This window comes from Sminthopsis crassicaudata, chromosome 2 (assembly GCF_048593235.1).
Source record: "Sminthopsis crassicaudata isolate SCR6 chromosome 2, ASM4859323v1, whole genome shotgun sequence".
Lineage (NCBI taxonomy): Eukaryota > Metazoa > Chordata > Mammalia > Dasyuromorphia > Dasyuridae > Sminthopsis > Sminthopsis crassicaudata.
In genome coordinates, this window is record NC_133618.1 from 139,246,593 (window position 1) to 139,258,657 (window position 12,065).

The following is a 12,065-nucleotide window of genomic DNA, read 5'->3' on the forward strand; positions in this document are numbered from 1 at the left end:
TTAGGCTCTCTACAATTCAATCAAGAATGAGAAACTTGAATGGGCAGTGTAAGTATATTATGTGTTATGCCTTAATAAATGAAATATCCTTTCCATGTTAGCCCTGTATGTTAGAAAAGCTCCCAGTGAAATGGTAAATCCATCTTGTTGGGGTACAATTTGGGTGATTACTTTTGGGAACTTCTTTAAATACTGAACTGTGTTCATTCAATCATAATTCAACTTATGTTCCTGGCAGAGTCTTTGAATATTTATTTGAACGTCAATTTTAATCTTAATTTAACCAAAACAAAGCATTGAGATAGTGATAGTATTTAGTGAATGGAAGACCATCATTCAGAGAAAAGTGCCCCAGGCACATAGGATACTCATTTTGTTGAAAATAAGGAAATTGAGATTTAGCATTAATTTGAAAGTAAATATGTTGAGAGTCAATATGTATAAGAGTTCCCCATGGAAATAGTTTAACCATTACTTTAAAAAAATTATCTGCCATTTTAATGTAGATAAATGAAAATAAGCTATTTGCATAATGGTTTGTATGCCTGAATAGATACTCATACCTAATGAACACTTGCTGTTTTATTTTTTATTTTCATCTTTTTATTTTGCTGAGGCAATTGGGATTAAGTGACTTGCCCAGGGTCACATAGCCAGGAAATGTTAAATGCTTGAGACCAGATTTGAACTCAGGTCCTCCTGATTTCAGGGTAGGTGCTCTATCCACTGTGCCACCTAGCTGCCCCCACTTGCTGTTTTAAAGGGAGATCCTCTTGATAGGAATTCTTGTAAGAATTTATTATTATTATTTATTTTATTATCATTAATTTTAATTAATTAATTCTGATTAATGCAATAAATAATATTATTTATTATTTATAGTTAAGATTTATGTAGTATATTCTACCTTTTGGATAGATACTTTATCTAATGAGTACCTCTCCTAGAAATTTTCACTATTATATACAAACTTAGATGTTTACATTGATACAGCATAACTTCCATTTCTGCTTGTCTTCATCACCCACTATAAATCTATTCACATGTAAATTTATCATCATCAAAAAAATTCACTTTTGACAAGCTAACATGTTCACAGCACTTGGGTTGAAGACATGAATCCATTTTGTCTTCTAATCTACAAAATAAAAGGAGAAGTGGTCTCTAAGGTTACTTCCAGATAATAAAATTCAATGAATCTCCATTTGAGAAACATTTCTATATGTGAGTTTTCCTTTTTGAAACACACACACACACACACACACACACACACACACACACACACACACACACACATACACACACCCCTACCTGTAATTTCAAAGAAATTTCTTACTGATGGGAATGCTTTAAATACAAGTTCTTGAGTTTTGTAATACATATGCATATTTATGGTTCTCTTAAGTAACTATGTCAATGATGTAGTTTTTACTTTTTCATTACTACTTTCTTACCTTGGGAATCATGCTTTATCAAATGCCACCAAATGTTTTGGAAAGACTGCTGCAAATGCTCTAAAACATTATGATATATAAAGCACCCAGAGAGGCTTTAGACAAAAGTTGCTAAAAACAAGAGATCATATCTGAATTTTTCTGTATATTCCCTAAATTAGTGAGACGACTTAGCATGCACTCATTGTAATTATCATCCCTTACTTAGATGATACAATATTAGATGATTTACAAACCAGTGGCTTATACAGAGTCCACTGAAACGAACAGTGACCATGTGAATGAAAAAGCATTGCTAGTCCCTGCCTTCAAGGCAGTTATAGTAAAAAGAAATAACAGGTATAGGCAGTGCAGTGGATAGTGTGCCTGGCCTGGAATCAGAAAGATTTCCCAAGTTCAAAATTTATTAGCTGTGTGACCCTGAATAGGCAAGTCATGTAACTCTTTATCTAAGTTTCCTTATCTGTAAAATGAACTAGAAAAGGAAATGGCAAACTACTCCCAAAATCTTTGCCAAGAAAATCCCAAGTGGGATCACAAAGAGTCAGACATGACTAAAAAATAACAGCAAACAGGTATGAGGAACTGGTTACTAGAAAAACAGTTTTTTGCGTAAGAAGTCAAAAGGATGTTGAGGCGATCCAGCAAATTGAGGTGATCTAGCAAATTGAGACAGTTGGTTGATGTGCCTTCTGCTGAAACAATTGTAGTATTGATTTAATTAATATGTTCCAACAAGAGTTGAAAAGCTAAGACCAGAGAAAGAAGAGATATTCTTATAAAGTGACTGTGCAGATGGCAAGATAGAGGGATGAATAGAATATAAAGCACAATCTAGCCTGACTAGATTATGAAGTCATAAATCTGTAGCCACAAGGAACTACGGAGACCATCTAGTCCAGGTCCCCCATTTTACAAATGGGACAAAAAGGATAACAATGAACTACTGATGCTCAGTAATATCAGATGTGGGATTTGAACCTAGAACTTAAAGCTTCACAGCCCATTATTCTTTGTACAGATTCACTAGTCAAGATAACTCAACTCTATACTTACTCTGGTGCAGGACTTTCAAAATTAAATGTACTAACTCCCTCTGGGATGGGAAAGACTATGCTTTTGTAAGTGTCTGTGTGTGTGTGTGTGTGTGTGGTGAGGGACCTTATTATTGTCCCCCAAATTTATTTTATTTGAAGAAACAGATTAAGAAAAATGAAAAACAGAAAATCAATATGAAATGAAAGAAAAGAGAACATTATCATGTGTCCAGCAGAACATCAGGAAGGATTCAAAATATATAAGAACAAATACTAATTTAAGAAAGTATATATATTAGCAGAAGAAATTATATTGTTGAGTGTCCAATCTTTTTTTTTTTTTTTTTTTTACTTCCTTGTAAATTGTTCTTTTGTTCTCTGCTGTGCACCTTTTTAACTTTATTCTTTTTTTCCCCTTTTTCATTCTCCTCCCTCAGGCAAGCTATAGTTAAGAAAGGATATATGTGTGATACATATATAGACATATACATACCCATACATAAACACACATAGACACACATATCTCCCTTTTCATCTCCCCCACTACTAAGCAAGCTACAGTTAAGAAAGGATATATTTTATGTATACATATGTACATACATACACACACTCACAGCCCACATTCACACATATCTTTCCTATCCCTGCTGACTCTTTAAATTCTGCTTCTTAACTTGCCTTGCTATTATTTTACTTCCCCCCATCCAAAAATCCCTCCCTTGTCTTCATCCCTCACCCTTTGCTTTCCCATTCACCCATCATCCTTTATTTCTTTACAGATTTTGGAGGATGCTATACCCTTCATAGTGTATATGTAGTATTGTCTATTTAATCCTTCCTGATGTGAGAAGGTTTTAGAACTACAAGCTTTCTTCCTTTACTGGCTTGGTATATTCTTCTATACCACATTTGTATAACCTGATTACTGTTTTTTACCTTTATTCTTCCAATCTTTCCTTTGAGCTTACCCTATTGTTAATGTAAATCTTAAAGAATACATTTCCCATGTTAAAAAAACAAAAACAAAAACAAAACAAAAAAAAAACCCAACAATTTTTCCATGGTTAAACAGTTTGTCCATGTTGAGTTCCTTAAGATTGCTCTTTGATATTGGCTCTTATGTATTAAATTTCTGTCGAATTTGAGTTTGGTTTATAAAAAAGTCCTGAAAATCTGAAAGTTCATTGAATGTCTGTTTTTTTCTCATTCACAATTATAATTTTGCTGGATATATTTTTGGCTGCAGGTCTGTAGGTATGATTCCAAGATCTATGGTCTTTTATTGTAGCTACTGATCAGTCTTGTAGAATTCTAATTGTAGTTCCAGCGTATTTGAAAATAATACTCCTTTATGTTTTCCACAAAGGATTTCTGTGAGGTGGTGATTAGTGGATTTTTTTCTGTTTCTTCTTTCCCATCTTGTTCTATCACTCCAGGACAATTTTCCAAGATTACTTCCTTCATTATAGGTTCTTTTTTTTTGGTCACAACTTTCTGGCAGTCCAATTATATTTTCTCTTCTTGATCTGGTCTACAGATCTGTTATTTTTCTTATGAGATGTTTCATATTCTGTTCTGTCTCCTTATTCCTTATAATAGGTTTTGTTCTTTCTTGGTCTCTCATAGCTTCACTGGCTTCCCCTTGCCCAATTCTAATTTTCAAAGAGGAGACTATATTTTTGTAGGTCTTTATCAGATGAATACTCTTCCATTTGGGGAGCATGTAGGACAATGATGAGGCAAATGACTAGGTAATTATGATAGATTCCTAAGTGCAATTTAAAAATTAACAAAGAGAGGTCCTTTATGATCACTTAGGTCAGTTATACACCAAATTAATTATTTTTAGTAGTAGGATTTTTTAATAGTGTGAAATATTGATTTTTTTATTAAAGTTTAAGTATCTTATCTATATGAGAAAAAAAATTGAACCATGTTTCTAATGATATTCCATGAAATTGAATCAATGATAAGATGAACTAATATTAAATGTCTATTATGTGCCAGGCACTGGAAATTATCATATTCTAAACACGTCGGTTGCCATTTTAGATTCCTAGTGAAACTGATTTTTATCTCAGTCTTCTCAATTAAGAATGGTACAGAAACTGAGATTTAAATTCTTGAATTCTAATATTTCCCTCTACTTCCTTTATGTATGGCAATCCCTTTAGGCCATTGAATTGAAGTATGGATTTAAGAAACTCTTCTGAATCCATGGTAGGAGTTGATGGACCTTCTCATCTTTCTCACTTGTCACTCATTCTCACCATTCCACTAGTTAGTCAAGCACTTACATTTAATTCAGGGGATAAAAGAAAATCCCCCAAAACAATGAGAATAGAATGAATTTTTATTTACTTTAACATAAAAATATACTACATACTACTGGAGACAGAGAGAAAAGAGTAGCATCATGAAACTATAAAGCAAGACAGATTTTTTTTTTTAAGCCAGAAGGGATTCTTGTCAACCAATTGATCAATAAATCAACATGCATTTATTAATTACCAGTTTTATGCTAAGTAGTTTGCTAAGTAAAGGGAAGTTTAAAAAAAAACAAAACAAGTATAAAAATATCCTGCCTTCTAGGAGTTGATGTCCTTTTAGTGAAGACAGATGAAAGCAAAATAATTACACATCATCTATTAACAGTCCCCTCACTTTACAAATAAAGAAACTGAAACTTGGAAAGATTAAGGGCCTTGCCCAAGATAATATCACCAGTTACTGGCAGGCCTATGATAAGAATTTACATCATTGCTCTTGCTCTTTGCCCATACTACATTGTTAGCCAAAGGGGGTGGGGGTAGGATATTTTGTCTCTAAAAGAACTGGAAGCCCCTGTTCTAGTGTTATTGATATTCCTCATTCAGGATAACTACCCATTTCTTCACTTATACAGCTGACCTTGCTAATGTTCCTCTCAAGAAGCAGATTGTTCTCATTGATTTCTCTGAATAATTTTTTTCTCAATGATACACTGAAAAGATGAATTGTACTCTTACATATTGCCTTATAATTCATTTAGCAACAAGAGTTGTTAGAAATCTTATCTCTGCTTCTAAAATTGAATTGTTTTATATCAGCCTTCACATATCAAATTGTTGTAGGATATCAAGTGGAATAATGTTGCAGAGGAAACTTTACACTATTGGTTAATATGATTTCAGTAGCCCCAAGGCATCTAATAGCTCTTTGCAATAGATAGTGCTATAAGCAAACTACTTATCAATTGTTCTAATTTTGTTCCTCTATGACATTTTTAATACCCTACAACTGAGCCCAAACAAGAAGTCATGCTTTAATATTGTTTAGCTAATTTCTTCAGTTAACACCTTAGATAAAATTTACACTGTATAGTCCCTGAGTTCTCTGTTGTTCCTTCCCTTGAATGGTTGAATTACTGAATTCCTTTAAGGAAAACATTTGCTTTTTGAGAGTTTGACTGGTGAGGCCATTATCCCCTCAAACATCTTTCTTAGTGAAAAGTATAAAAGAGTTCACCAATGGTCGTGGTAACGATGCTGGGACCTTTCAATCATTAAGCATTTAAGTGCTTACTGTGTGTCCTGAGAAGCAGGTGTAACAGAGGGAGAACAGACCTTGAAGTCAGAAAAGCATTAGTTCAAGTCTGGCCAACTACAAAAATATGTTGGTGATATCTTAGGTTCTCATTTAACCTTTTGTCATTCTAGGAATGATACAAATCGCAGAGAAGGTGCCCCCCTAATTTCATGATCTAAAAGATACTTACAGGTGTACATCCTGTCTCTATCTCTATCCTGTTGATGTGTTAGTCTCTGTCTTAGGCACTAGAAATATGGCACAAAAAATTGAAACACTGCCCTTAGTGAATTATGTTCCATTGGGAAGACACCTATGAGATATCCAGTTGGCTTTAGTGCTCATTTATATAGGACTTACTCTATGTTAGTCCTTTTTAATTTTCTCATTTGATCCTTGCAACAACCTTGGGAAGTAGGTTCTATCATCCCCATTTTATAAATGAGAAAACTGATATTTGCACAGTCACACAACCAGTATCACATTAGTTGAGTATCTGAGCAAAAATTACCTCCTTCCTGCTGCTCAAATTTTGCCTCAAGATAGTTTTTTTTTCCTTTTTTTTTAATAGTTGACTTTAGTTATTAAAGTTCTCAAAAGATGATTTCTTGCATAATTTAATTTTCTCATATTTAGTATATTAATCTCCTTATGATTTCAGATTTCTAAAACATTCTCAGTCTAAGTATTTCTCAGTGGTACATTTAAGTAAAGTGGGCCCTCTCTGTAGTAGTAAATTGCTCATTCAAATGTAATGACATTTCATTAATATTGGAACTTTCCCATAAAAATGTGGAAGTCATTATTTCCTTAAGCTTTAAAATACTGGTGCTAAAGAATGTAAAGTCAGCAAAACAGCAGCGATCTTATTTTTGCAGGTGAGAAAATTGAGGCTCAAGAGAAATTTCTTTAAAGTTATATCTACACATTCTAAATATTTATGAGAATTATTTTTACAACTAAATCAGTATGAATGAAAATGAATATTATTTCTTCCCTCTTTAGTTTTATATTTTTTGTTTAATATTACATTTAAATGAACAAAAATGTTTGCGTAGGACCTATTCATTCTAAAAAAAAAAACGGTCAGAAATTTTCCTTTAATTTTGTATACTCCATTAACATACTATATAAAAACAATTAATTGGTTGGGGCTTGATCTGGCATCTGTTGTTGGTCAAACAATGAGAAACTAGAGTGATTTTGGATTAAAGGTATGGTCCTTAAGAAAGAAATCTAGAGGGCAAATCCCAAGATATTTTTGCAGGTTCTAGCCATCAAAATAGTTACATTCCTTTAAGCAGAGCACTGGCAGGGTATAATATACTTTATTGGAAGGAAGGAAGGGAGGAAAGGAAGAAAAGGCTTTGTCATTAACCTGATCAGTTTAGTTGGGTCCACAGAGATGGTGGTTTGTCCATGGTTCCCAGATAGGACCATGATAATAGGGAAAGATGCTCCAGGTGAGTTGGATTTAAGTGTGGGTAGGCTGTGCAAAGTCACCTGTCTGACTGTCTCCTCCATTTGGGTCCAGTGGCGATTGATTCTGAATGAATTGAATAGCAATCATTTTCTGCTTTGTCCAGAAGCCCTAAGGGCCTTCTCATCTCAGATTGGATATCTTTTGGACACTAAATAAAAGTAGCCATTCTTTCCCTTAATCACTGAGTAAGCATTGCCTCTGTCAAACTGAGACTTGTTGAAAAGCACAGCTTTAAAAAGCCCAAGATTGGAGGCCCTGTCCTGATCTATGTATGGCCACTGGACCAAGCCCTCCCTCACTTCTGGCATTCCCTCCCTGATGCCATGTGAAAGGTAAACAACAATATAGAAACAATGATACCTCACTAAAGGCTTAGAAAAGCAGCTTTCTTTAGTGTTTGTTGATGAATTCACTTTTGCTTTTATTCTTCGTCCAGAATGCTTGTGGACCCTTCCGTATTCTCTAAATAGAATAAAGTTACATTTTTTGGTCCCCAGTAAAAACAAACCCCTTCAATTTGGAGAAAACAAGATTTGAGGAGACATTAAAGGATGCATAAGAATATATAGTAATTTATCTTACAACAACTTAGGATGGAACATGTTATGTGGTTGTTGTTCAGCCTTTGTTTTCCAAGAGGACAGATGACATCCTGGGGTGATGTGACGTCACTGCGAATTGGATTTAAGTGAAGCAGATAGAAAAAGGGACAGGTAGATGACTTGGGTTTAAATTCTCTGCCTCCTATTCTCTGTGGGACTTTGGGAAAATCATTTAACATGTCTCAGTCTTGGTTTCTTCATCCATAAAATAAATGGTTGATAAAGGTCTCTAACATTCCTTTCATCTTTGAATCCCATGTTCCTACAACATTAAAAATGGATTGTGCTGCTTTTTCTCTCAGTAAAAATATCAGGAAGACTCCTCAAATCGACTAAAAAAGAAAGAAAAAATGAATGTATTGGCATGTCTCTGAAAATTTGAAATTGACTCTAGAACTGTCTTGTAATAGATGAGATAGAGAAGGAAATGAGATTATGAATGAATAAAGAAATAAAGCATTTATGAAGCCCTTTTTATGTATAAAGTACTATGCCAAGAGCTAAGAGTATATACAGGAAAGCAAAATAATTTCCACTTTCAAAAATTTTCACTTCATAGAAAGATAGTACATATAGGATATTTGAGCTACAAGTAAGGTGAAAATGCTTAGTTGTCCTTATGGTGCAGCAGCAAAACAAAGCAGTAAAACATCTTATTTAGTGTCACTTCCATTGATTAAAAAAAACATAGATGTCTTCTACCATTGATCCATTTGATAGTGCCAAGGACTTGGGTGACGAGAGCCTTGTTTTTTGAGATTTCAGCAGATGCTAGAAGATATAGGGGGAGGGGGCCTGTCTTTGTAGAAGAGATTGTCAGGGTGAATCTCCAAAAGGATTGTTCCCTGGGATATTCATTGCAGAGACTGATAAAGCTGGATCAGTACTTTATTGATTTTATATATATATATATATATATATATATATATACACATAAATATATATAATAGTTTTAATTTACCAGATATATGCATGGGTAATTTTACAACATAGACAATTGCCAAACCTTTTGTTCTAATTTTTCCCCTCCTTCCCCTCCCCCCAGATTGCACGTTGACCAATACATGTTAAAAATGTTAAAGTATAAATTAAATACAATATATGTATACATGTCCAAACAGTTGTTTTGCTGGTCCTCTTTGAAATGGATGAACACAACAATATTATTCTCATAAAAGGAAATGATATTTAAAGATTTCAGAATAGGAAAAAATACCTGTTTAAAGGCTTTTTTTTAATCATCTAAAATTTTTTTTAAATGAATTTCCCTCAAATTTGTCTTCAACTTGTCATATTCTTTGTGAGAGTATGATAATATGTTATGATTGAATGTAGCATGCCAAGTCTGATTCACATTGAAAAGTAACCCCTCCACATGAAATTTTGTGTTGTACTGCAACTATCAACCCAACTCTTTTTAGAGGCTTCCTAGATATGGCCTTTTACTACTCAGTATAGTTCATGGTCATTGATAGATCTCAATTCTCATCCTTCTCAGAACATGAGTTAAGAAAAGGTAAGGAAGCTGGAGGCCTCAGAAGAATTGAAAATAGACTATCTAGATACATCTTCCATCTCAAGCATAATGCAGCCTTTCAGATAATTCAGATAGCATTGCCTCCAAGTAAGATTGTGGCATTACATTAAATTTTTGTGTGTGGCTCCTTATTAGGAGTAGGAAGCTGAGGTAACACATTGTGTATGTGGAAATCATCTTGTTTAATGTAGTAACCCTCAAAACCCCCTGAAGCCCTATGATACTCTTAACCTGTCTATGAGCACATTATAGATGTTGGATGCACATTCCCTTCCTAAAGGGATAAAATGTCATACAGGCTCACAAGTCACACCGTTTTTAAGTGCAGTGATGTCTCTAATTACATCTGTAAGCCAAATTCCTGTCTTTTCAGGGGAAAATAGCAACTACTCTTAGCTTTTTTGGCAAATAAGACTATAAAATTGGAGTCATTACTAACAGGTCTAAGAGTTCTCTGTTTAAAAATCAACAACTCTACAGTGCTATGAATTTTCTGTGTACTCTCAGGTCCAAAACTAATTACTTCTTTACCTAAGAGTTTCCTTAGACTTTCAGAAATGTGAACTATCAGGTATCCCTGACTTTCATTAGTGCCCAGTTGAAAAATAGCTAGAACTATAGTTAAATTTGAAAGGGCCCTTAAAGTTCATCTAGTCTTTCCCTCCCTCTTGTGAATGAGAAAACTGAAGAGTCTGAGGTTATTTAAGTAGTGATTTTTGCCCAAGGCCATCCAGCTAACTGGAAGTACAGCTAGGAAGAAAGCCTAGGTCTCTTGACATGTAGCCAGCTGAATGTGCCCTTTTACCCACAGTATAGTCGTCCATACAGATACTTTTCCAATCTCTTCTTTTCCCCAAAAAAGAAACAAACTGACATTATCAGAGAGGGCATGAGGGAAAAAAAAATAGTATATACCTTAATGTGTTGTGTTTATGCTGTAGCTATTTAATATAGCAGTAAATTATTAATTTGTGGAAGAGTGGATCAGGTAATGTTCCATTTATACATTTTGAAAAATATGTAATTTAAATAATGAGAACTTTTACTCTAACCCACCTCTCAACTCCAAATTATTGGGTTATAATATTTGTGCATTTGGAGCTTAGATTGTCAGATAACAAAATACTGTCCTTGAGGTCAATGCCTACAAAACCTATTAGAGTAAGTAGATTCGAGAATGGTATCTTCATGTTTTCTTGAAATGTGTTGTTTTTCAAACAACCAATTTTGACACCTTTGTGAAGACAATTGGATTTCTTTCTGCATGCATGGTTGAGTGTAATAATGAGACTCCATTATATATTAATATTACAAATTCTGAGCCCTTTTTCAGAGTTCCAGAAATAAAAAAGGCACATGACATAAATGGCACATAACTCAAGAGAAACTTAAACTTAAAACTTCAAAGTGTGAAGGGTATCTATTGCTTTTATCATTTTTTAAATGAAGTGCAGTGTTAAGAATAGATAGATTGTTCTGCCCAGAGAACCAAGCACCCTACAAAACTCTGGTACATCAGAAGTTTGCAGAATTTTTTTTAATTGATTTTGTAGCCTATTTTGTAATCCAGCATCTCAAGAGAAGATAAGCTTCCAGGAGTTTTCTTAACTGGTGAACCTATTTCTAGGTTAGTCATTCCTTTCTTCCCCCCACCACCCCAGTCAGGACAAAGAACTCCACTTCATCTCCCCCATTGTCATTTTCATGAAATCTTTTATTGCATCATCTTCAATGAATGATCTACCAAAGTGTCTCAGAGCGAGTCATAGTTTCTCAAAAGTAGAAGTGAATGTTGTTTTTATAATCTGTAACTTGGTATCTCAATTTATATTCCATTAACTTCTATTGATTTATTTGCTTCAGGTGGAGAGTTGAGAAGTAGTTACTTTCAGAGGTCCCCTGTTGGATACCAGTGATGTTTTCTAATAAAGCAAGGAGTGTAGGGGATTTGATCTGATTAACTAAAGTTGTTGTTGGTCATCACACTTTTTAAGACTAAGGCTCAAACACCCCCCAAAAAAACCCAAGACTTTTAACTTTCAAAAGAGAAAGGAGAAGATGAAATAAAAGTATTAGTCGTATTCTGTGTGAGGTTATTGTTGCCAGTATTAAAATGGCTCTTTTTTTGATGAATATAACAGAATTATAATTTCCAAGGCTAGAAAATTTTAACCTTTTCCCAACTATTTGTTGAAATGTCAAAATACCAATCTAATTCCTCAGTAGTATGGAAGAGATCCCAAATTCTTGAAAGTTGGAGTGGGAAGTATGAGCTTCTTTTGGTTCTACTGACTTAGGAAATCTGTGAATGAGTGCCAACAGCTGACTACATTTATTAAGCGCTTACTGTGTGCCAGACACTTCACAAATATTTATTTCATCTGA

The 12,065-nt window shown here is 34.1% G+C and overlaps 1 protein-coding gene across 1 annotated transcript in view; it reads left to right on the plus strand.

The window, feature by feature from the left end:
- PSD3 (pleckstrin and Sec7 domain containing 3) overlaps nucleotides 1-12,065 on the plus strand; it is a 560,881-nt gene that overhangs the window by 452,438 nt on the left and 96,378 nt on the right. Inside the window, 1 exon segment of the mRNA XM_074287446.1 lies at nucleotides 5-48. Coding sequence (XP_074143547.1) covers nucleotides 5-48 — 44 coding nt within the window.